General features: G+C 40.4%; 1 protein-coding gene across 1 annotated transcript in view; it reads right to left on the bottom strand.

The window, feature by feature from the left end:
* Positions 1-15,748: 15,748 nt before the first annotated feature.
* Positions 15,749-26,910, bottom strand: part of ABCD3 (ATP binding cassette subfamily D member 3) — a 76,360-nt gene continuing 65,198 nt past the window's right edge. The window contains exons 21-23 of the mRNA XM_044238719.1: positions 22,686-22,790; positions 19,191-19,247; positions 15,749-17,231 (exon numbers count right to left, since the gene is read on the bottom strand). Coding sequence (XP_044094654.1) covers positions 17,154-17,231; positions 19,191-19,247; positions 22,686-22,790 — 240 coding nt within the window. The 3' untranslated portion in view covers positions 15,749-17,153. The remainder of the gene's footprint in view (positions 17,232-19,190; positions 19,248-22,685; positions 22,791-26,910) is intronic.

Genomic DNA, 26,910 nt, shown 5'->3' with positions numbered 1-26,910 from the left:
TGTCCTCAGTACATCTGCGGGCTGTGCACTAGTCCTGTCTGTCTAGGCTGCCCTGAACCAGAGCAAACCTCATGTCCCTCTGCTTTCTGCTTCCATCTCCCCCCGAACACTGATCATACAACTTCAGACTAAGTGGGAAGAAGGGTCAAGGCTGAAAGGATCCCTCCAGCCACATGGTTGAAGCAGGAGCATGCCTCTTCTTACAGTGTGACCCAGACCCCTGGGGAGAGTTCTTTTGTCTCAGACTGGGTATCTGGATCAACTGTGGCCAGGGACAAAGATACTATAATTGGTCCACTTTGAGACAAACTCTCACCCCAGACCAAGAGCAGCCATGTGGATAGTGGTAGGAAACAGGGCCTCTGAGATGACGAGAGGAAGAAATGCTGGGTAGATGATCTCGGAGGTGCCCTGTACATGTCCCAGACAAGGCAGGAGGTAATGGCAAAGACGACGACTTCATGAGAAGACAACAGCAAAAGCTGTAAAGGGTGGTGAGACAAGATAGTACAAAAAAGAACTGAGGAAACTGGCAGGAAGAAACCTGGTTAGGGCCTATCCTCTGTCCCAAGAGCTCTGGCAATATTCTGGGATGGCGGGGGTAGGGGGAGATAGCAATTAGAAAATGGAAATCAGCTAGTATCGTGGGAAGATTTTTGACCATTACTCAAATGATCTATTAGAATTAGAGATACTGAAGCACGGAAATGAACAGGAAGAGGTCCAGCCTAGTGCTACACATGTGGAACCAGAAACATAAACTGATGGTCAATTTCTAACAGCTGCCACAAGTCCACAAGTCAAGGGACAAAAATTCAAATTTCTGTTCTTTTCCTGAAATCAGCCTGCAAAATTCATACAAAATCTTTATAAGACACACTAAGTTGGCCAAAGCACCTCACAAAAATAATAGAGAAAATTAAACAACTGTAGTTAAAGCTATTATAACAACTCTAATTTTCTCAAAAAAGCACTTAGTAGTTATATGCTGTTATGTCCATCAAAATAATTCTATATAAATATGCTAAGATTCAAAACTGAACAAATCAACACATAATTTGTAAAACAAAAATTAAGAACCTTGCCTTACTAAGACTTGAATACAAATCAACTGCACGTCACAAAACTTTTCTACTTCTTGTGTAAGCAGATGTAATCCTTTTAATCAGGATTAGAGTCTAAATTGCTGAAGTCTTTGCCTATGTGCTTCTGGGAATTTCCTTGAAAACATATCCAATGCAAAAGCAAAACTTCTAGATCTCAATATCATCAGCATTTCTATTCAATGTAAGCACTTTTAATATAAAAATAGGTTATCAGTTACTGGAGATACTCCTCATAGAGGTATTTAGTTAGTCTTACTCGGAAGCATAGTTTGAGCTCATTTAACTCAAACTTCAAGAAGCTATTAACTACAGATATCTGAAACAAACATCTATTACTGGTTTTACTACATTTCCATTCACAAAATTATAATTTATTGCTCTAGCATTGGCTCTGTCCCCAAATCCTAAGATTTTTATAAATGATCATCCAAATTGATAATGATTTGCTTTTGTTTTACTCAGAGTGTACAAAGATACAAAGAGAACATCCCAAAGCAAATTCAATTGGCTCTACTATGCTGATATATTAAAACTCTACTTGAAACTGTTTTTAATATGTTAATAACACTAGTTATGAGAAGCATCTTGACACTTCTTTTGTCAACAAACAAAAGCCAAATCTGTCCCCTTTGGATCAGTGTAAAGGAGTCCTGACATTTATGTTTGTATCTTCTGTTTCCTTCTATAAGCACTACGACCCTAGACAATGAATTCTATTTGCATTTGTTAAAAAAAACTATAAATTTCATACCAACTAATACCATAATTTCTAGAGTCATCTTTACTTCTTGCTCCCATCATTATATTGAAATTAAGTCTTCCATAGTTCCAAACTCAGATTTAAGTAAACATTTTCTCAAGAAAACAATGGTTGTCCACTGAATCTCCATCTCTTAATGACATCTACAATTCTTATCTCAACTTTTTCTAAAGTCTAAAAGTCATGTACATGTATCCTCAAGCTTTATTTATTTTCTGACATATTCTCTAATTAGCTGGAGTTTAAAATCAAGCTTTTTTTTTACTCCCATATCTATGACACTAAAATTCTTATGGTAGCAATAAGAGAAAGAACCAAGCTGAGAATATCACTTATGATTTAACAAACACTGACCTTTATTTTTAATGAATTCAGATACTAAATTCCAATTTCACTTAAATGACATCAGTGGTTCAAGTTACTATAATAGTTTATGGCCTAAAGCAATGGTTCCCAGTCAGGGTGATTTTGCCACGATGCCTACCCAAGCCCTAGCCTTCTCAGGACATTTGCCAATGTCCTGCAGACATTTGGGGTTATTAAAACTAGGGGGAGGGGCACTACTGCCATCAAGTGGGATGCTACTAAACATCACAGAAATCCTGGCCTAAAGGTTAGAACAAAATAACACATATGGATACATCCACATATGTATACAATGAAACTGAACCCAACCTAATTCCTTTTTTACTATCTCATATAAAGGCTTACATTGCAAAATTCTGCTCTAAGTTATAAAATGAAACTTGAGATAGGAACTTAGTACCATAAATCTTTAAAGTAAACTTAAGAAGCAAAAATCTCTGAAGATTTTAGGAAGATCCAAGATTTTCACTATGTAAAGATTTTTTAAAAATTACACTTATGAGAGGCATGGCGGCGGTGAAGTTGAATAAGTATCTCTTGAAATCTTTCCTGCTACGACCAATGATACCACTGCAAACCACCACATGCAATGCATTAGTTGCAAAAGAAGCAATATCGAACTCATAGAAAAGCTGTAAAGCTCTAAAATTACTCTTGGAAGTTTTTATTGACTCAAAATATTCAGTAAGAAATAAAGATGCCGAAAAGCATTTTCTTGCAGAAACGGGTTTCCAACTTTGAAATTTGACATTTGAAGCAGGCTTCTTGAACATCACTCTATGAATGGCAAAATTAAATAACAATTTCCTTAGTTCTTTTCCTTCATAAAAAATGGTAATTTAAAGAAAGACTCATGCTGCCACAAAAGGGATTTAGATAGTGAAACAACTAACAACTTTATAGAGCCAGCAATGGGTTATTATGGATGAAATAAACTAGTCTTTATTTTCAAATATTTTAATACCCTGATTCTCATTTGTATGAACTAATGGCAGAGATAGCCCAATGACAGATCAGCAAACTCTCAGAGTAAAAGATCAAGAGTAAATATTTTAAGCTCCTGTGGGCCAGAAGAGTTCTGTTCGAATTACTGTGTTCTGCTATGGCAGAGGAAAAACAGCCAAGAATGAGACTGGCTGCATCCTAATAAAATTTTCCCAAACAGATGGCTGTGGGATTGGACCCATGGAGCCTTATCTGCTGACACTAGGACTAAATCATAGGTCAGAGAGTAGACTAGTGGGGTCCCCAGAGCCTCGGCATGGTTCTCTAGCAGCTTCAGATCTGTTAACACACTTCAACTAGACCAACTCGTCTTTCATGTTTTTAATGTATTTTACATATTTACCTGTTCTAAAAATATCCATTAGGAACTTATTTAAAGGATGCCAGTTTAAGCGTCTGCCTTCAGCTCTGGTAATAATCCTGGTATCCTGAGATCGAATCCCACATCAGGCTCCTCTCTCCAGAGGAGAGCCTGCTTCCCCCTCTGCCTGTTGCTCCCCCTGCTTGTGTTCTCTCTCTCTTACAAATAAATAAATAAAATCTTTTAAAAAAGAACTTATTTCAAGTAAGAATCCTACTTTTTGAAAATCTTAATATAAGGAGCTTTGAGTACCATATATCTAGGATCTTTAAAAAGATATAACTTATTTGATCACATACCCTTTTTAAAAAAATATATTTATTTATTTATTTATTTATTTGACGGGGAGAGAGAGAGAGAGAGAGATCACAAGCAGGCAGAGAGGCAGGCAGAGAGAGGGTGGGAAGCAGGTTCCCTGCTGAGCAGAGAGCCCGGATGTGGGGCTCCCTGCTCAGTGGGGAGACTGCTTCTCCCTCTACCCCTCCCCACTGCTCATGTTTGCTCTCCTCTCTCTCTCAAATAATAAAAATATTTTTAAAAAGAAAAGAAATTTCCCCTTGTGCTGAGAACTCTTAGGACCGGCCCTCCTAACAGGGTTCTTGTATATCATGCGGAGTCTAGCTAGTCAACCTGTTAGGCATTGCACCCCTGCCTAGTGCTGCCTCTGTCTTACTGGGAGTCTGTGCCTTTTGACCACCTTCTGTCAATACCCCTTTCCCCTTCAACAACCCTTAAGTAACCACAAGTCTGACCTCTTTTTCTACGATACTGGCCATGGTGCTGGTGTTAGATTTCACATATACATGAGATCATACAGTATTAGTGTTTCTCTGACTTACTCCACTGAGCATGCTTTCAAGGTATATCCATGGTGTTGCAAATGGTAGAATTTTATTTTTTCATGGCTGAATAATATTTCATTGTGCCACAACCTCTTTACCCATCCACCAGTGGTCAATGGACAATTTGTTTCCATGTCTTGGCTATTGTCAATAATCCTGCTCTGAACGTGGGGGGTGCAGACATCTTTTTCGAGTTACTGCTTTTATTTCCTTTAGATACATTCCCAGAAGTGGAATTGCTGGATCATATGGTATCTCTATTTTTTTTAATCTTTGGAGAATCCTCCATACTGCTTTCCATAGCAGCTGCACCAATTTACATTTCCACCAACAGTGCACAAGGGCTCCCTTTTCTCCGCATGCACACCAGCATTTCTTATCCTTTGTCTTCTCGATGATGGGCATTCTAACAGGTGTGAGGGGAGATCCCATCGTGATTTTAATTTGCATTTCCCTGATGACTAGCCATGTTGAGCATCTTTTCATGTACTTGTTGATTATCTGTATGTCTTTGGAAGAATGTCTATTCAGGTTCTTTGTCCATTTTTTTAGTTTTTGGTTTTGGGGTTTTTTTTGTTGTTGTTTTGGGATTTTTTTTTTCCCCAGGGTTGTTTTTTGTTTGTTTGCTGTTGCTCTGTATGAGTTCTATATATATTTTGGATATTAACCTCTCATCAGATACATGGTTTGAAAATATTTTTTCCCATTCTTTTCATCTTGTTGGTGGTTTCCCTTGTTGTGGAGAAACTTTATATTTTGATGTAGTCCCAGTTGTTTATTCTTTATTTTGTTGCTTGTGCTTTGGGTATGATTTCCAAAAAGTCATGACTAAGGAGCTTTATTCCTGTTTTCTTCTAGGAGGTTCATGGTTTCAGATCTTACACTGAAGTTTTTAATCCATTCTGAGTCAATTTTTCTGAGTGGTGTAAGATAGGGTTCAGCCATCCGTGCTGTACTGAGAAGCCAAGTAATTTTAATGCCTAATAAATTTTGAGAACCACTGGTTTAATCTCTTTTTTACTACAATAAGAGTAGCTAGAGACCCACATGGCCTAGCCCTTGAAGAGGTCAGAATGCAGCCTGCTGTGAGGCCAAAATCAAAATAATACATAAAGCACAGATAAGATTCTCCCTCGGCAGGCTGTGCCCTGCCCAGGAGAACGTTTGTCACAGATGAGTCTGTCAGTATTTTTCCGGTTGCAAGGAACAGAAAGTCTCTAAAGAGAACTTCAGTGAAATTGGGAAGCCTGTTTTCTCTTTTGTCAAGTACACTAATTGGCCCAAAGCTCTTCAGCTCATTTTAGCCTCATTCAATCATTTACATGATTACCATTATTAGAGCCTCAATAATGAACAACTAAAAATAACACTTTTCCTGTGGAGAAATAGAAATACTAAAAAAATAAAAAGGAAATCCAGGAATTTGGAAAGTGAGAAATTTCAACTCATGTTGAATGTGCAAAATTTAATAAACTTTTAAATAGGGTTCTAAGAAAAAATCTTTAAGGAAAAGGTTCTTGACATAACATTTTCTCTCCAATGTAATTTTTCAAAAACTACAAAAAAGTCTGCTCCATCTGCAAGGTAACTTTTGTTCCCTGAGCATACACCAAACCAGAGAATTTAAAAAGTAACATTTAGGGATGCCTGGGTGGCTCAATAGGTTAAAAGTCTCTGCCTTCTGCTTGGTGTTGGTCCTGGGATCCTGGGATCAAGCCCCGCATTGGGCTCTTTGTTCAGCAGGGAGCCTGCTTCCCTTCCTTTCTCTCTCTCTCTCTCTCTCTGCCTGCCTCTCTGACTACTTGTGATCCCTGTCTGTCAAATAAATAATAAATAAAATCTTAAAAAAGAAAGAAAGTGAGAAAGAAAGAAAGAAAGAAAAGAAAAGAAACATTTAGAGGGGCCCAGAGTGTACTTTTCTCCCTCACAGTAGCCTGAAAGGGAAGTGTGGTTTATAACTAAGATTGTGGCGCCACCTTCAGTTCACAGGGTGGATTGACAATTTGACCCGATGCTTCTAAACTGGATTATAAAAAGAAAGGAGTCTTAAAACCAAATACCTGTAAATGATTAAGCATGAAGGCACAGGGCAGCAGGGTGGGGTGGGGTGGGGGCAGAATCATTAAACCAAACTACCTTCTCCAGCGTGCTGCAACTCTACCTGTGAGGGGTCTCTTTAGTCCAGAGCGAGACCTCCACCCTAGCTCCTGCTACTTCAAGTATACTCGGGGTTCAGCAGCTTCGGCATCATTTGAGACCCAGTGAGAGATGGAAATTCTCCAGCCCCATTCCAGACCTACCGAATCAGAACGTTCATTTTCCAGATGATGTGTGCACTCACCAATGTCGGAGAAGCTCTGTTCTATGTACTTTCCCAACCATTCTGTCCATATTCCCAATTTCACAAATCCAGAGTAAAGGGTGCAGGGTGGAAAATGCACAGACACTTTATCGACAGAATTACACAGTCTTGATGAGAAGATGTCATTTACTGAACTTACATTTCAGCAAGGTACTAATCCTAGCCAAAAGTAAAGGCAGAGTCCCAAATATATTACAAACACTACACTTTCTGATTATGTATTTTGTCATTTTCCAAACATAAGACTTTGAGGACTTCTGCCTCATCTGCAGCTCTCTTAAGACCAAAAGCTCTCCTGCTTCAGTTGCACTGATTCATGTGCCTTGCTTGTACCCACCTTTCAGAGTAGCTCAGAATGTTCCCTGGGTCTCAGCCAGGTGCTTTCCTTCCCTGGATTCCCAGCACTCTCCCCACCACCTCACAATACTCTTACACTCCTCCACAGGACCCTTAATGTTATACGAAATAGTTCTTTACCTGTCTTGGCTCCTTTTCTGGATCATAATTGCCTTCAAAAAGCCAAGATTATACATTGGAATTCACTCACTTATTCATTAATTTATTCTAATACTAAACATCTATTATGGGCCAAGCATTGTGGATTTGATTGAAAAACACTGAGCACAATCCCAGCATTTATAGAGCTCACATGTTTGTAGGGTAAAAGGTCAAACAAGTGGGTGCCTGGGAGGCTCAGTCGTTAGGCGGCTGCCTTCAGCTCAAGTCATGATCCCAGGGGTCCTGGGATTGAGGCCCACATTGGCCTTCCTGCTCAGTGGGAAACCCGCTTCTCCCTCTTCCGCTCCTACAGGGAATAATTCCCAAAGCCATGACTCCCTGAACAAGAGACCGAAGGCTCCCTTTTATTAGGACTTGGGACGAATTTTCAGAGGGTCATCTTAACATTATCATGAGGCTGAGACATTTCTGGCACTTTGATTCATCTGCTCAGGAGTTTTCCTCAAATATTTCTTTTTCTGTTCCATCACTTTGTTAGTTTCTAAAGGTAATGCTGAGATGGAAGCTTCGAGGAGCTTCCTGAGTTCAGGAGGTCGGACTGGTGACAAAAATGCCCCATCTGGTTTTATTCCGCTCCTCCTTCTGGAGGGGCCTAGGGTGGAGGGCCATCTTCTGTAGCTTCTTCCTGTCAGACATGGCACGTCCTTGCAGGGATTCAGAAAGGAGAACTGTTTCCCCCCTCGTTTGAGATCTGTGTGTCACCAGATTTTACCCCTAGCTGTTCGCCCCCTCGTGTTACTCCCAACCCTCTCTACGCTTGGCCACAGACTGCACTGAATAGTTGAGTATGCAGGTTCCAAAGAGTAGTAAGCCGAGCAGGAGAACCAAGGGCCCCAGGAAGGAGAACCACATGGCGCTGGGTAGGGCCCTTCTGACAGCCTCCCTGTCCCCCTCAGGAAAGCCTCCTCCTCTTTGTTTGAGGGTAGGCAGCCAAGCTGCCTGATCAAAGATTTTCTTTTAATTTTTAAAAAGATTTTATTTATTACAGCACCTGGGTGGCTCAGCGGGTTAAAACCTCTGCCTTCTGCTCAGGTCATGATCCCAGGGTCCTGGGATGGAGCCCCGGCATCTGGCTCTCTGCTCAGCAGGGAGCCTGCTCCCCCCCCCCCCCCCCCCCCCCCCCCCCCCCGCCTGCCTCTCTGCCTACTTGTGATTTCTGTCTGTCAAATAAATAAATCTTTTAAAAAAAGATTTTATTTATTAATTTGCTTGTCAGAGAGAGAGCAAGTGAGTGCACGCACACAAGCATGAGCAGGGGGAGGGGCAGAAGGAAAGGAAGGCTCTCTGCTGAGCAAGAGGCCCCAGGCCGGACTTGATCCCAAGGCTCTGGGATCGTGACCTGAGCCGAAGGCAGACGCCTAACCGACTGAGCCACCCAAGCGTCCCATCAAAGATTTTCTTAATATTGACTTTGACTGCAGGCACAACAGGAACTATTAAGCACGCCCCGGACCCCGCCCACTGGCAGGTGGCGCAGAGCCAGCCTATCATCACCCACTTACATTCCCCAGGGAACTGCACTCCCCAGGGCGCTCCAGTGTGTCTGGAGTTTGCTCGTTTCAGATATCCTAGAACAACGGGGACAACGACTCTTACCAGGACAGGTTCATTTCAAGATCGGAAGGCTCAGAGCATGAAAGCCCGTCTTCAGAAGCCGATGAGCAAAGTAAAGGCAGCCAGAAAACGCTCTGTTCTACCAGGTGCTAACAATGACCTGTGCCTCTCACGACTGAACAGTCCTAGAAAACGCTGCGGGCCACTCAGGGGCCGGCAGCAGACAGGACTGCAGAAACCAGAGCAGCAGAGCCAGGATCCTTTAGACTGAGCGCCCCTACCCCTGGGGGCTTCGCCTACCTCGCGGATGAGACGGACAGAAAGGTCCACCGTGCCGGTGGCTCGCGGGCGTGTTTGTCATCCTCCGTCGTGGGAGCGCCGCGTCCCGAGGTTCTGGCAAGGGGGAGCGGCCTTTCCACCCTGCAGCGGTGGGTCCGGGGCGGGCCCCCCTCTAATTTTAGAGATGCGTGGCTCACTGCAAGAGGTGGGGTCCTGTCTATACGGGGTGTAATTGGGCCTGTGGTGACCGGTTTTCCCCCATCTTGAAGTACACCCCACCCCAGGTTCACGTGGTGGAGGCTGATTTCAGTGGGGCGTGTGAGGGGTAGGCAGACGGCTCTACCACCTGGTCAAGGTCCACTGTGTGCTTCAAACCCGAGAAACCCCTGCGTCCCGGCAGTGGGGAGTAGAGCCTGGAGGAAAGGGCCTCCCCTGGATCATCTCGAAGGAGCTGAGTTTTAGTTTAAGCCTTTGGGGCAGCTCCTATCCTAGTGGGAGCTCCTGGTAATAGTCTGGGTTTCGTGGGTCTTTTTCAGGGTTCTGTGAGCCCCTTCTGTCCTTCAGGGTAGCTCCTGGAAGCATGCAGCAGCTCCCACTGGTGGCAGCACCTGACTGACCCCTTAGCCCCATTCGAAGGTCCTCTCTCGCTCTCAGCTGCCCGCTCTGGGTTCCGCAGTAACCTCTGGGACAGAGCGCCTCCCACTTCTCCTTCGGAGCTCTATGCCTTTCCCCGGTCTTGCCTAGGTAATTCTTCACTGCATGTTGGCTCTAGGATGCCTTGAAGAGGTGGCTTTTTATGTTCTGTCCAATCTTTTAAATTGTTTTCAGCAAATCTTATCATTTCTCCCTTCAAAATACTTCCAGAATTCTACCCCTTCTCACCACGCTCATTGCCACTCCCCTGCTGCGGTCGCCCCTCACCACCACTGACCTGATTATGGCAAGGACCTCCTTACCTGCTTCCACCCCTCTGCTGTCAGCGCCTCAGCACAGCGGCCTGAGAGCCCACAAAACCTAAGCCAACTGAAGTCCACCCCTTTGTTCATGTTTCTAATAACGTCCCATCGGACATGAACCTACAAAGTCCCACATAATCTGGAGCCTCTCTCTGTCTCTGAATTTATCCCCTGCTCTTTGCCCCACACTCACTCCCTTATTATTTGTGCCTCTTCAGTGTTTCCTAAGGCATTAGGACTCCAGGGCCACATCACTAAGCATCCCCAAATCTGACAGCTTAACACAACCAAAGCCATGCTTTCTGTTGGTCAAGAATTCGGAAAGGGATTGAGAAGCACTTCCCACTCAGAGTTATTCAAGAGACGTGCAGTCAAGATATCCTCTGGGGCTGCAGGTATCTCTGAAGGCAACCCAGGGGCTGGGGACCCATGTTCGAGATGGCCTACTAACAGGCTGGCAAGTCAGCCCAGGCTAGGGCCTGGGACCTTCCTTCCAGCCACCAGGGGGTCCTTACTAGGACCTGGTTTCCCTCAGAGCGAGCCATCCAAGCAGGAGAGGAGAAGCCACAGTGCCCCTGATGCCTTGGCCTCCGACGTTGCACATGGTCACTTCTGTTGTGTTCCTTCATCACACCCGGCCAGCACGAACTCAGCACGAGGGCACATGATACACAGGTGAGACTACCCGGGGTGAGAATCTTGGGGGCTATCAGGGAGGCCACTTCTCATACGTTAACAGACCAGGCATGGCCCACCTCCTGGTTTTTCTATTTACTACTGCTTTCGGCTTAAAATGTCCTTGCCTCAAATATCCATATGGCTGGCTCCCTCACTTTCTTTACAACTTTCACTCAAGTATTATCTTTTCAGTGAGGCCTGCCCACCCCCAAAAATGGAAACATATTTATCCATATTTCTTCTGCATCCAACAGGGGTTCACTTCCAAGATCTTTGTGACTGCAGTAAACTGGATCACATGCTTTAATCTCACTCAAAAGGTCTGTCTCAGGTCCACAAAGCTCATCTTAGAGGGTTTTGCAATTGGCGAAGTTAGGAATCCAGATGTGACAAAAATCGGTCACTCCCCAAAACCTACACAACTATTTGTGGGTCCTTGGTGGGGTGAGTTGACATATTGCTATTTTCCTTTCAATGAGGTAGGAAGACCTACCTCGTTGCCCCTCAGACATAATAAACTCCAAGTATTTTGCAGCTTCCTTAGATACTGGGGCCTTTTCTTTTGATACCTTATGTAGCCCTTGCTAGCTATAGTATTTTTGTGACACACAACACCTCATAATCAGAATTACAAGTGATGACATTATACCGGGACATACTAGAACTTCAGGGATTTTAGATAATTTCTGGAACAGCCAGAGCATTTACCCACACAGTATAATCTAAGAAGATGGCTCAGTGGGTTAAGCCGCTGCCTTCGGCTCAGGTCATGATCTCAGGGTCCTGGGATCGAGTCCCGCATCGGGCTCTCTGCTCAGCAGGGAGCCTGCTTCCTCCTCTCTCTCTCTCTCTGCCTGCCTCTCTGCCTACTTGTGATTTCTCTCTGTCAAATAAATAAATCAAATCTTAAAAAAAAAAAATTAAAAAAAAAAAAGAAGATTTATCATTGCTTAGTTGATAATGCCTTCCATACCAAATAAATAAGCCTAACTAGTCAAAAAGTTTTCATTTTTTGGGGAAGTTGTCAAAAATATCAGAAGCTTTTAAAGTACATATCTAGGGCGCCTAGGTGGCTCAGTGGGTTAAAGCCTCTGCCTTCGGCTCAGGTCATGATCCCAGGGTCCTGGGATCAAGCCCCACATCAGGCTCTCTGCTCAGTAGGGAGCCTCTTCCCCCTCTCTCTCTGCCTGCCTCTCTACCTACTTGTGATCTCTGTCTGTCAAATAAATAATAAATAAAATCTTTTTAAAAATAAATAAAGTACACATCTAAGTGGGATTGCAGATCATTACAAAACTTTTAAACAAGTTGGCAATAAGGGATTTATTGTTGCTAACCAAACTTAGTTCTTTTAATATTAAGAAGACTGGATTTTCTTAAGTAATCCAAGACCTGATAAAGACAAAGCATAGAAACTATTTTTCCTGGATAGATAAAGAAAAAACTTGGTTTACAATTTCTTATCAAAAGTAAACCAAATTCCAACCTATACCAGTGTGTTTTTTTAAGTTTATTTTTTTAGTAAACTTTATACCCAAGATGGGGCTTGAACGCATGACCCCAAGAGCAAGAGTCACATGCTCTTCTGAATGAGCCAGCTAGGGGCCCCTATACCAGTGTACTCTTAAAACTCATTCATTCCCATCTCAGTCTCAATTACATATAAAATATAAAACTCCTTTCCAGAGATTCCTTTTTCTTAGACTTTCTACAGCTCTCTTTTTACATTCAGATTTTGTCCTAAGTTTCCCATATCCCATCCCATACAACCAGTCTCATTTTAGGACAAAGTTACTTTCTTTTCCCCCAACAAAAGCGTATTTCTTTTTCTCATACCTTAATTACCAAAAACACCCATCTTTCTTTGCTTGAATATACAGCTGTAACCCATATTATTCGCAGTAGTCCTAATTACATTTATTATAATTCTTAATGCTTAGAGATCTTAATTTATTTTTTTCTTTTTTAATAGATTTTATTGATTTGAGAGAGAGAGAGAGAGAGAGAACATGAGAGGGGGAGGGGTGGAAGGAGAGGAAGAAACAGACTCCCTGCTGAGCAGGGACACCCTCCACCTCCCCCCACCCCACGCCCCAACAAAGGACTTAATTGAGTAGAGCCTGGGTACCTGGTTGTTTGGTCTTCCTGTCAGGGGCACCTGATGTTGTGTTGTTTAAAAACCCATCAGCCTTCCCAGAAAGCCTGTGGGATTGTCTGAAAAGGCATACAAATTGGGACCCCAAGGCCCAAGTTAATCAAATGGTCCTCAATACCGATATCATATCTCAAAGTGCTCCAGATATCCGCAGAAAGCTTCAAAAATTAGCAACAGGTCCCAACACTAACTCCACTCAGCAAAGACAGCTTTTAGGGTATTCAATAACAGATGGGACAGAGGATGAAAAAGAAGATAAGAAAATGAAAAGGCAAGCTGCCCTTCTGACAGTAGCTCTAGTCTTTATGAGGTAATCCAGGGGAAGAAAGGAAGTCCCCATGCGTAAGTGTCCCCAGCCCCAATCCTGGGACCAAGAGACCAGACACAAAACTGGGTTACAATCAGTTCACATACTGTAAGCAAGAAGGGCACTGGAAATCCGATTGCTCTAACTGCCTGGGAAAGGGAAGTGGGATGGCAAAACCAAATCACTCCAGTGCCCCTTGTAGAAAACCAGATCCTCATCTCCCCTGAGGAGCCCCTGTGGCCTTAGCAGTAGGAGAAGAGCCGGTTCAATCTCCTTGAGACAAGAACCACCTTTCCTCTATGGAACACCCAGAATGGTAGCCTTTCCAACAGAAATGTAACATAAGGGAGTCTCAGGAAAAGAAGAGACCAAATGATTTCTGGAGCCTTTGACCTGTGAAATGGGCCAAGATTAAACACCCCTGTTCAAAACCTGGCTCTCAGCTTCCATAAAGTTACTTGTTGTCAAGGATAAGTACAAATCATAACAATAAGGTGTTTTGTGTGTCTGTTTGTCTGTCTAGGTGGTATTTTTGACATTTGGATGGTACTGCAAAAAGTCATTTATAAAAGAACTCTATTAGGTTTAAAGGCAAGTGCTTATAAAAATTATGCATTCTAAAACTCAAAGCTTCTATTGGTTCTTGAGTTCAGGAGGTCAGTTCTGAGTTCAGGGGGTCAGGCCAATGACAAAAAGGGCAATAGGAAATATCTAAAATCAATTTATCAAGAAACAGCTGTATACAGCATATTATTTTAAAATAAGGGGGAAAAATGCAATCACCACAAGACAATTAAAATGGTTGCTCCTAGGGATGAAGAGGAAACTGGTTTTCAATTTTTTTAAGCGACATGCATATGGTATGTTTATGGGTCAGAATATTTCAATTATTCACACAGGAAAAATGACTGATGTAAACAGTTTCCTACAACTAACAATGCTGAAGTTCACCTGACAGAATTCACTCTGCCTTTAGGCAAATTATACTTTTAAACACCAAGTTTAGAAGTTTAAGAAGTCCATAAGGAAATGATAGACACTACAGTCTCCCTAGTTTTAAGTCAAATGCTAATCACTAAGAGAAGGGAACAAGGTGAAGGGTGGCAATATGCCACCCCAGAATACACCACTTTAATGTAACCACTGTTTCTGAGCTAAAAACACTTTAAAAAAAGGTGCAGGGGCGCCTGGGTGGCTCAGTCTGTTAAGCGGCTGCCTTCAGCTCTGGTCATAGTCCTAGGATCCTGGGATTGAACCAAGCACTAGGCTCCTTGCTCAACGGGGAGCCTGCTTCTCTCTGTCTGTTGCTCCTCTTGCTTCTGCTCTAATAAATAATTTTTAGGGCGCCTGGGTGGCTCAGTGGGTTAAGCTGCTGCCTTCGGCTCAGGTCATGATCTCAGAGTCCTGGGATCGAGTCCCGCATCGGGCTCTCTGCTCAGCAGGGAGCCTGCTTCCCTCTCTCTCTCTCTGCCTGCCTCTCTGCCTACTTGTGATTTCTCTCTGTCAAATAAATAAATAAAATCTTTAAAAAAAAATAATTTTTAAAAAAAGAAAGAAAGAAAGGAAAACAAACAAACAAACAAAAAAACCAGGTGCTCTCTCTCCCTTTTCTTCCTGAAAATAAGCTAATATTTGCCATCTCCATATGGAGGATGTCCTCTCTAAACCAGAAGGAAAGTATCATTCTCATCATCAAGGATGTCAGGTCATGACAGAATTCTACATAAACCTTATTTATTTCTTACCTTCGCTTGGCTTCCTCACGTAGTTTATTTTTCCACAATTGCCTCTCTTTGTTCAACCTGGTATAAAAAGCCTTTAGGTTTTGCCTTTCTTTATTGTAGGTCTTCGCAGAACCACCATTATGTTAGTGTATATGGTGATTCTCCAGGAAAAGGATATTCCTCTATGCCTCAAACAGTGAAGCACTTTAATGTTTGTTAAATTTTAAAAGGAAGAAAAAAAGAAAAAAAAAGGAACCCCAATTGGTTTTTTGATGGAAAAAATCCATTACAGAAGGAATAAAGAGGCAGCTGCTAGTAGGTTTAGGGTAATCTAGAAATCTGAAAATCTCAAAATTCCCCCAGAACTTAAAATCCTTCCCAGGACTGATAGTATCTTTTAAAGTCTCCTGGCTATTTGGTTGCATTTGTGAGGTACATCGATGTTTATGGGGGTCTCACCTTTTTTTTTTTTTTGTAATCTCTATACCCAGTGTGGGGCTCAAACTCATGACCCTAAGATGAAGAGGTATATGCTCCACCAACTGAATCAGCCAGGTGCTCTGGCACACAGAAGGTTTTATGTGGCTTTTCTAAAAGAGAAATTCATTTTGCTAAAAATCACATCTGACATACTTTTTGAAAAAGAGACTCTGGGTGCTAAAAGGGATTTCTGAATGTCAATTTATTTTCATGTTTTTTAAGTCAAGATTATGTGAACTATATATGAACTACCCAGTTTTTAGATACCAGAATAAAAAGAACAAGCAAAAGTTGTACAGGATAACTGATTCTTTTTAATCTGAACAGAAAATAAGTAAGTAGACAGGTTTGCCAAAGAGAGTGGTAAAAACTGAATGTTATACATTATGGAATCAGTACATCAAGTTTTACTTTGGTAGCCGGTGATTCTTATAGTTAATTGTGCGAAAAAAACCAAAATCAGTTATACTGAAACAAGATTATAAAATGCCCATTTCTGAACCCTAGTCTGATAAAACTGATTTCATATCTAGCTTATTGATAAAATCCCATTTCAGTTTTCCCTGTGCAAAAAATATATGTAAGTCATTAATGGTGGCTTGGTGAGGTGAAATCAATTTCTCTTGGGATAGTTCAACATAGTGACCCAAATATAAAAAGTTATTCAAGATTCACAAAGATAAACCAGTGCCTAGGAAACATAATTCACCCATGTGCGTAATTATAACATTTTTTAAACATAAAATCACAGTCAAAGACAGTGATAACATTGTATACTCAGTGCATTACTTCATGTAGTGCATTCCTATGGCTCATTTGGAGTTTAACAAATGTAACCACCACACTTCTAATGAATGGGCTTCTAACATACACAGATCCATCCAATTCTTTTAAAAAATCTGAAACTCTTATTAAAGAGCTTGAGCTTGACATGTAAGGACTTTATGCCTTAATATCCCAAACATTGGGAAGATTAGGTGTGAAACATAGTAACCACCCCTTGTAAGCAAGACTGCACATAAACTTCTGTTATATTCCCACAAAGAACCCTCAGAACAACTCAATACTGCAGACTGAGAGGGGCACACTTATTATTTAGCCAAAGAAATTTCAAATGGCTTTCCTGGAGTCAAATGTACCCCAAGATCTATACAAGGAATGAGTATAACGGTGGCAGCTAAAGCAATCTGCCACTGCGTGATAAATGCTATTATGCATTCAGGTTATACGTTTTGATAAAATACTATGATTTGTTTCCTACAATCATGGAGCACAAGAAAATGAAGCTCAAGACTATCTTGTAAGAACAGGATAAATGATGACCCCAGTTTTCAATAGGGTTCTTCATTGAAGGAAAAGATAGAGCCATAAAAGTCAAATTAGCTGACTTCAAATGGTTTACATCCCAGGATGAATCAGGTTACACTGATTTAAGCCCAATTTAATTTAGGCAGGTTTTTAACCACAAGAATAAGGACATTCTTAGTACATATTAATAATTAAACCAACATATACACAATTAGCAAGATCCTATATAATATTAAATGGTTTAACAACTTGTTCTCAATTATTTCATATCTAATTATTTGTTGTTTTGTTTAAGAAAAAAAAAACAAGCTCAGCTTTATTTTACAACATACTGTGTATTTCTAAGTGTGTTCTTTAATGATTTCATTGAAGCAGAACAGCTCTCCAGATCCTAAGAGCCAAACTCAACCGTATCTTCTGTTATCTGTTTAAATTCATAATTGCCTCTGCCATCCATATGCAGGTAGTACTATGGGAAAGAAGTGGGGGGGAAAAAATCAATGACTAAGATAATTTCATTTTTGTCAGGAATTTATGCAGAGGTTATTATACAAGAAAATGGAAATTATTTTAAGCTACTAATACCTTCAAAAGTTTTATACCCAGAAAGGTAAGACTAAATGAAGAAGTCCATTCTCTTTAATATAGCAACAATGTAATTCTGCTTGGAGTGGACAGAGTACTTTCCTTTATAAGAACTAAAATACCAAAATTCCTCATTATTTTGAAGGAAACAAATGTACAGGCATCCTACATATCAGAATGCTTTCATAACTCCACATCCAATCCAATGTGCCACAGGCTGAACTGCACTAAGGATAAGCCTAATCAATGGGGAATTCTTGAATATTTCCTTTATCTGGTTTCCTGGATTAGTTCGGAACCTCTAACTTAAGGCTTTTTATTTGTTTGTGGTCTTAGTAGATGAGTAAAAGAGCTATACAGTATGCCTGTATATCCCATCCTATGAAGACACTTAGGACAACAGCTAGAAAGACTTCTGTTTTATTTAGCAGCTTTTTATTTACAGAAAAGATGCGTTTTCCCATCTTCTATCTATTCTGGCCTCTGACATTAACATCCCTCCGTCACACAATCTCTGCTTGGTACTCTGCACTTGTCTCCCCCACCAGAAGAAGAGGGGAGGTCAAATCCAAAAACTCTCACAGCCCTGTGGCTATGATATTTATGAATTCCTGAGAAAACACCAAGGCTTTGATACTTTTTAAACTGCTTTGATTATTAGTTATTCAATTTCTCATTTCATTCTGAAAAATGGACAAATTATAAGAATTAATGGACAAATTATAAGAATAAAAAGTATCTTTAAAAGTCACACAGCTATACAGAATTCCATTATTTTTACTAAATACTTTCACAGAGGCTACCTCTTCGATATTGATGGTAATCTAAGAGACAGGAAGGCAAGGATCAATAACTTTATTATATGAAGGAAACAACGGATGCCAGACAGTCATGCTTGAAGCCAGGTTTTCTGAGTTCAAATCCCACACTTTTCATCTTATCTGTACACTATCATCTTAACCATAGGGTCATTGAGGGTAAAGAAAGCACTCTGTATCCCCCAAGGACAGTCAACTCAGTACTTGGGGAAAAAGTTGCTCCATCAGGTATGTATTTTATGGACCAAGATACCCTGTACATTTGTTCTAATTTTTCTCAAACCCTTTCTTTTACCTAGAATCTCTTCATCATATAGGAAGGAAGAAAGAGAAGAAGGAAGGAAAGAGAAAAAGAGAGGGGAAGGGAAAGGGAGGAGAGGGAAGGGAAGAGTAGAGTTAACAGGGTTTAGTTTGGGGTTTGATCATGAAGATCTTGAAGAGCTGAAAAGAAGTGCCATACTGAGAACGGCACTGTTAGAACACCAGGATACATAAGGGATCCATACCAGTGCAAACCTCACTGTAATGGCTATGTAAATTATAGTAACTACTTAATGATTCTGTTTGATTACAGTCCAATGATAAACACAGCTGACATTAGTCAGTTTCCCCTTACAGCCATGATCTCACGAAAAATGTCCTTAAACTTTCTGCCATCTAATCCTTCCTAAGACTCTTTCCCTTCTGTCAATACTGAGTGGTGAGAAAAACTTCACTTAGCCACAGCTGTGATAAGGTTGAGTAAAGTTTAGTCAGCTATTATACAATAGTGATTTCTAAAAATGGAGAACCACTAACTGGTTCTCTACTATCTCTCCAATCAGCTAGGGCTTATTAAATATGTATTAGAGCTTTCAAAACTGATAACAACAACATTTAAGGAAAATTTAGAATCACGTTTTGTCCTTCAAGGTATATATTTGTAAGAGAACATACACCAGGAAATCTAAAACCATAATCACCTGAACTCAAGTATTTAAATGAGATAAAATTCCACTATACCAGTCAATATAAGAAATACAAACCTCATGGTGTTTCCAAAGAGACTTTCTATGTGACACAGTGAAGAGGGTGATGCCAACCTAATACAAAGAAAATGATTTAAGTTTTTATCAGTAACAAAGAATCACAAATTAAACTCCTCTACATATTTAAACTATTAAAATGACTGTTTTCAGAAGCTATAATTAAAAATCAATGTAAAAGAGAAAAAATAACAAATGATGCCGATGTTCAAGGTAATGCAAAGTACAGACCATCAACCACATAATAAAAACACACAAGTATCCATAAATTCTTTAAAAAAAAAAAAAAAAACAACCTAACAGGTACTAGCATTAAATATACTATTTTGTTTGGGGCAGAAAATATATATCCTGACCCAGATTCTATTTTATTGTGAAAAATATGCGAAAAGAGTATAGGAATAGTAAAAATAGCAAGAGGTCAAAGTCAGGAAAATTAAATCAACATGGTACTCTCTACAGTCAATCTGTTTTTCAAATACAGGGTCACACTCCTTTATTGGAACCTGTTTTGGATTATGTCTGGGGCAAAATTCTCGGGCAGAAAATTGAATGGTTCTGTGGCAACGTTATAACACCGACACTGAGATAAGTTAAGAGTTTAAATATCTTCTGTTAGTTTAGGCAAGGTTTGGCTACCCTATTAAGCATGCTACAAAATAATGAAAAATCTTTTAGTTTTGAGACCTTATTGTGTTTTTTTTTTTTAATTTTATTTGTTTATTTGAGAGAGAGAGAGAGAGAGCATGAGAAGGAGGACGGGCAGAGGGAGAAGCAGACTCCCCACTAATCAGGGAGGCTGACATGGGGCTTAATCCTGGGACCCTGGGATCATGACCTGAGCTGACAGCAGATGCCTAACCAAATAAGCCATCCAGGTGCCCCAAAACCTTACTGGTTTTTAAACTCTAAATAAAGATTCAGAGATTTCTAATAACGATTAAAACAACAACAACAACCCACCAATCAATATAACTGCAGAGGCTCTGGATCAGTGGTTCTCAACTTGGGGCTGGGAGGAGGAGTTCTATCCATCAGGGGACACTTGGCAATGTCTGGAGACATTTTTGATTGTCACAATTGAGAGTGCTACTAGCATTTAATGAACAGAGGTCAGATATGCTATCAAATTTCCTATAAAGCAAAGGACAGCTCCTCACAACTGAAGATTAGCTGATCCAAAATGTCAACAGAGCTGAGACTGAGAAACCCTGCTCTAGATCGTAGTTACTTAAAATGGATCTCTTCAGGCTGAGAAATAAATGCTTGAGTATCCAGATAATTCCAACATGAGTTCTAATTTTATTTTAATTTTTATAAATTTTTTAAAATTTAGCCAAAGTATATTCTGGATCATTTCTACCATGAGATTTAAGTGCCCAAATCTCTGTTTGTACTTTGCTGGTACAAAGTGATTACTTCAAGTGAGAGCACTTGGGGTGCCTGGGTGGCTCAGTCAGTAAAGTGTCTGACTCTTGATTTCGGCTTAGGTCATTACTTCAGGGTTATGAGATGGAGCCCCAAGTTGGACTCTGTGCTGGGTGTGGAGCCTGCTTAAGATTCTCTCTCCCTCTGTTTCTTCGTTCCCCACTCTCTCTTTAGAAATAAATAAGCAAATAAAGTGATAGCACTTAACACGTTTAATGTGCCATAACTTTGGACGCCATGTGGAAAAGTTTTCAAATTGGTTACAAACTGCATGACAAAATAAGTTATTAGTAAAACATGTCAATGGTGCGCTTACTTTTTTCTTTTTTTTTAAAGATTTTATTTGACAGAGATCACAAGTAGGCAGAGAGGCAGGTAGAGAGAGAGGAAGGGAAGTAGGCTCCCCACTGAGCAGAGCCCAATGTGGTGCTCAATCCCAGGACCCTGAAATCATGACCTGAGCCGAAGGCAGAGGCTTTAACCCACTGAGCCACCCGCACTTACTTCAGACTGTATCTTTCCATAATTAAATCCCAAACTGGTGGTTTAGTTTCAGCAAAACAGTATCAGAGGTCTCTTTAATGTTACCAAATTGAAACTGTGTTTTGTCTGTACTTAATTTGTAAATTTTTATTTGTTTTGTGGCTGTAAATGAGCTCTAAGTTCAAGGAGTTCATATCTCATTTCAACTGTTATTACAGGAATATAATTAAAACTAGAAACTGGGGACCCTGTAAGAATTTTCTTTTATTTAATTTTTTTATAAGATTTTATTTATTTGTTTGACAGAGATCACAAGTAGGCAGAGAGGCAGGCAGAGAGAGAGGAGGGAGCAGGCTCCCCGCTGAGCAGAGAGCCTGATGTGGGACTTGATCCCAGAACTCTGGGATCATGACCTGAGCCGAAGGCAGAGGCTTTAACACACTGAGCCACCCAGGCGCCCTGAATTTTCTTCTTTTAAACGGAATCTACACTTTTATTGGAAAGTTGCATCTTTTGTGGGGACATATAGCTTATAACTAAACATAAGGGAACAGCACACAGTCAAGACTACCACCAAAGAGCCTCTAAATCACTGATCAAATAGAGACTATACCTCCAATAACCTATAAATCTGAAAGTTTATAGGAACAGATACATAAAAATATTATAAATGAACATAACTGATTCAAGAATAGAAAACAAACCATTAAAGAAATAAAATCAGTACAGAAAAATCTTCCTACAAAGATTCATGTAGCAAATTTATTCTTGCCTCATTATACCAATGCTTCTCAAACTATAATATGCATTTGAATCCTCTGGGAATTTAGTTAAAATGTGGACTCTAATTTGGTAGGGCCAGAGAGGCTGCATTCTAACAAGCTCCCAGGAGATGCTGATCAATGACCATACTCTTAACAGTATGAATTCATACTGTAGATATGCAACATGACCTTTTATATTTACTGTAAACCCCCAATAACACTTTCAAATTGTTAAAAGACTCCTGTACTTCCTTTACTTAGGTAACACTGTAAAACAGTTAGGATATACTGCTCTTACTCTCCAAATCCAACAAGAGTATAGATGGTATGACAACCACCACAGAACTACCAAAGAGTTAAAGAACGGTATCAATACACACAGCCTCAGAAAGGCTACCACAAGAAACTCTGGTAAAATGTTGCCCAGGCCAGAGGAGGGGGAAAAAAAGGACAAACTGAAAACTACCAAATGACTACTGTCAAGGTTTCCTGATTAAAAAAAAAGAGATATTTAGGTTTCATTCTTAATGGAACACATTAAGAATATCTCAGTTTATTAACTCTGAGTATAGGGAATGAGGTAAAAGAGAAGTAAATTTAGATACAGTATTTGTTTCAAATCTAAGATACAGCCAAAGAGAATTATATACAGAATTCATTTATAATTTTTTAACTCATAATTATCATTTGAAATCTTTATTAAAGCAGATAGAAAACCCTTTGATAGTCATTTTGAAATCTCTTTGGATAGACATTTGGTTGGATACACAGTAAACCAAGAATGACAGGGACCCTCAAACTAAGAACCTGAAATGCTTACCTTTCGACAATGACTGTAAATGTAACCTTCCACATCCACACTAACTGCACTTGTGCATTCATCCAAAATGGCAAACTGGGGTTTATGATAAAATAATCTTGCCATCTGAAGCATAAAAGGAAATATTTTATAATCACATGCAGAAATTAATAAGCTAAAATAGATTTACCTTAAATTAAATATGCATTGAGTCTTGGAAAGCAAGAATGAAAATTATTATACCTCAAAAAACCTACTTCCCCAAAAGAGAAATATATTTAAAAGAAACAAAACCTATGTGTCTATACTATCGTCCCAAAGGAGAAAATGTAACACATAGGAAATTTACTGTTAAGAGTTAATCTAAAACATTTAAGACTGATGTGAAATGAGACTGAGTTTTAAACTATTATAGAATGTTCTCTAAACAAGATTAGAGGGTACATATTTTAACCAAATCTTAGAATCCAGACTCCAGATGGCTTAAATGAAAAAAAATGTATTTATTTTTTAACATTTTATTGCTTAAGTAATGTCAATTAATATTAAGCTGCCAATTAATATTTATACCAATAATTTTTTAAAATATTTTATTTATTTATTTGACAGACAGAGATCACAAGTAGGCAGAGAGGCAGGCAGAGAGAGAGGAGGAAGCAGGCTCCCTGCTGAGCAAAGAGCCCGATGCAGGGCTCGATCCCAGGACCCTGGGATCATGACCTGAGCCGAAGGCAGAGGCTTTAACCTACTGAGCCACCCAGGTGCCCCTACACCAATAATTTTTGAGTGCACCCATTTTGTGTCCCTGAGGTTAATACTAAATGTGCTCATTTTTAAGCGTCTGCTAATTTTATAAGTAAAATTAACACCAAGAATGTTATAGCTTCCATTTCTTCAATTAGCAAAAATGCTGAACACCTTCTCACTTATTTTCCATATTTATTTTCGGGGAATTATTTACTCTGATCCTTTGTCTAACAGATATTCCAACTGGTCATTTGCCCCTAGCAACAATCATTATGTGCCAAGACCAATGGACACTTTTATATTCTTACCCAGTTTATCTTTTCTGCTACATGCAATTCAGATGACCACTTCCTCCTCCATGAGAAAGTGACAGTGAAATATAGTCTTAACATTTCTTCTCACTTCTTAAGCTGCTTCCTCAGTTTCTTTACCAGCCTTTTCTTCTTCACTTGACCATTAAATTTTGGGGTTCCTCAGGGCAAATTTGTAAGTCCTTTATCCTATATTGTATTTGTAAGTCCTATATCCTATATTGTCTCTTCCTGAATGATCTCATTGATTCCCATGATTCCAAATATTATTTACATTTGTGGACTCTCCATACGTATCTCTTGTACCTTCTGTTCTTCAAATTTCTAGACTGCTAAATAAAAATTCCTATTTGATATTTCCATCAAATTTCACCGAATTTTCCCCTTAAAATCTATCCATCTACCCCACTGCATCTTAAACATTTCAGAAAATAACACTATCAAACAGCTGCTCAAGCTTGAAGGCCACAAGTCCTCGCTTCTCTCCCTCCCTTTCACACATCCACCCTCATATTTTTTAGTCCATTTGAGTAAGTCCTTCAGAGTTTGTAGTCCACTCACTTTCTCCTTTCTCCACAATCATGCCCTCAGCCCAGAACACAACCATCTCCTGCTTATAGCCTACTTCCTCTTTCACTCCCCTCCAATCCATTCTCCCTATAACCAGAAAGGAGTTTTCAGAAATGTAAATCAAATGTCACTCTTCTCTTCAACTTCCCACTTCACTTTGAACAAAATCCACTTCTTACTGGGGCATCACTGCAGAATCAGATTCCTTCTTGTTTTCTAACCTCAACATTCTGGCCAAAATTGCCTCTTCTCAACTACCAGGACACAAGGAGTCTTAAGCCAGAGAGGTTTAGCACATGTCACTTTCCTTTTGTCTCAAACACTTTCCTTTTGTCTGCTTTTTACATCTTTGAATTTTCTCCTCAAAACTACCCTGAGCCCTCCACCTCAATCCAAGTGGGTCTCTACTGCAACTTCTCTGCAGCCCTTCGTATGCTGTAAAATGTATGTTCTCTTTGTCTACTCTTCTAGGCTATTATATTCACTTAAGTAGAAACTCTATTTTAACCACTACTGTACACCCAACACTTGCATGAAGGAAACATGTAGATATCTGATAAATTAAAACATAAGCAGTACTCCTTATCTGATGAGATAAGAAAGGGGAAGCAGCAAGTATAGACTACTAGAAGTTCAGCTGCGCAGAGAATGCCAGACTACAGAGGATCTTTGGTTAAGGCAGAGTTTGCTTTTTACATCAGGGAGATCTGAAAATGTCTTTCTGAAAGAGAAAGACCAGAAGAGATTAAATATAGGGTATGAAGGAAAGAGTATGATATACTGAAGGAAAGAGTATGATACAGTCAGAGGAGAGAAGGCCCCAAAACATGGAGACATTTAGCCTTTCTCAAAAGGAAGGATGACATATCCCCCACAGACAGAAGCAGGGAGGTCAGGACAGTCCAGTGTGAACTTCATTAAGAGGACTGATTATCTGAAGGCATGCCACAAATGCCCTCCCGCCATGTTTCCATGGATCTCATCATCACATTTGGCATACTGGATGGCAATTTTCTCATGTATCTCTCTCCCACCATGCTGTCAGTCCTTGCTACCACAGTACGAGAAGACTGTAAGGTGAGCAAGCACGTGAACTTTGCAATGGTACTACCACCTGAGCTCGGCCGGCCCCCACCCCCACCCCACACGGTAACCTGTACTAGTGGATCCTTGCTTGGCAGCCTACTTCACGGTGCTACAGTTCAGTTTCCTCTGTACAAGGGGACACTCAACAGTTCCTGCCTCAAAGGACTGACAAGAATTCAATGTAAAGGGCCTAGCCTACCACCTATCTATTATGCACTCAATAAAAATGAGCTGTCAGTAACTGACATAATACCAGATTTTTAAAGTAGGAAGTGAGCTGTTCTGCTGGGAGTAGGAAATGGGGTAGAAAGCCTGAGACTGGTAGTTTTTAAGTGATTATCATGAAAAATGAGAAAGAGGGGCAAAAGGAAGATGATCACCAGGGAACATGAAAGTGTGGTAGCACCAAACAAATTCTGATCTTTCAGCTGCGCTCAGAGGCCTATATACAGAAACTGTTCAAAGAACTGTTTGGCTCAGGCCTACATACAGAAAGAACTGTATATAGGCAAAGAACTGTTCTTGGGCTGCAGCTAAGGTAATATGAGGAAACAAAAGCAGGAAAGGAAGTTACGGGAAAAGGAGCATTTGTTTATTCCTTTATGAAATACTTCCTGACTACCTCCTATGTGCCAGGCCCTGGATTATTAAGTCTATGCTGGACAGGAAAGGAGGTAGAGTCAGAAGGGGACTGAGTAATCATAAGAAAAGGGAAGGGTCAATATTCAAGATATCTGTAAGTCTGAAGAAGGGAGACAGGTGTCAATTTCTAAAGGAAACAGAATTAATTACAAAATTGGTTTTATAAAATACTAACAATTTTATGAAAGTGCTATCTCTAGTAAGTGGTTTTGACCCTTCTTTTCTTTAATTAAAGATTTATTTATTTATTAGAGAGAGATAGCACAAGTAGGCAGAGCAGTAGGCAGAGGAAGAGGGGGAAGCAGGCTCTCCACTGAGCAGGGAGCCCGATGCAGGGCTCGATCCTAGGACCCTGGGATCATGACCTGAGCTGAAGGCAGCTGCTTAACCAACTGAGACACCCAGGTACCCTGGTTTTGGCCCTTCTTTATACTTTTATAAATATTCCAACTTTTTAATCTTACATACTTTTTCATAATTCATAATAAAAAAAGACCACTACTAAATAGGAAGGACAAGTAGAGTGGAGTGGGAAAGAGAAGTATCAGTCAGAGAAATAAGATATTGCAACTTACGATATTGGGTAGAGCACCCCTGGGTGGTAATGGCTGGGCCGAAAGGGGTGCAATGAGTTAAGAAAAATGTTACTTGAGACTCTGAGGGGCAGTGAGAGAAGAGAATTGGAGAGACAGTCCACCGGCACATCAGAGGTTATATAATGTACTAGTCAGGAGCAAGAAGTCTGACATCACACCCACCTGCACTTGAATCTCCATTCTGCCACTCAGTAGCCACATGGCATTAGGAGGCTACTTAGGCCCTACAAGTCCTTCCCTTGACTGCCTTAATTCACAGGGCTGTTGGGAGTCTGCCATTCAAAACCAATGCTT

This window comes from Neovison vison, chromosome 2, assembly GCF_020171115.1.
Source record: "Neovison vison isolate M4711 chromosome 2, ASM_NN_V1, whole genome shotgun sequence".
Lineage (NCBI taxonomy): Eukaryota > Metazoa > Chordata > Mammalia > Carnivora > Mustelidae > Neogale > Neogale vison.
Note: the sequence above shows the minus strand (reverse complement) of the source record. Positions and strands in the feature narration are given on the sequence as shown.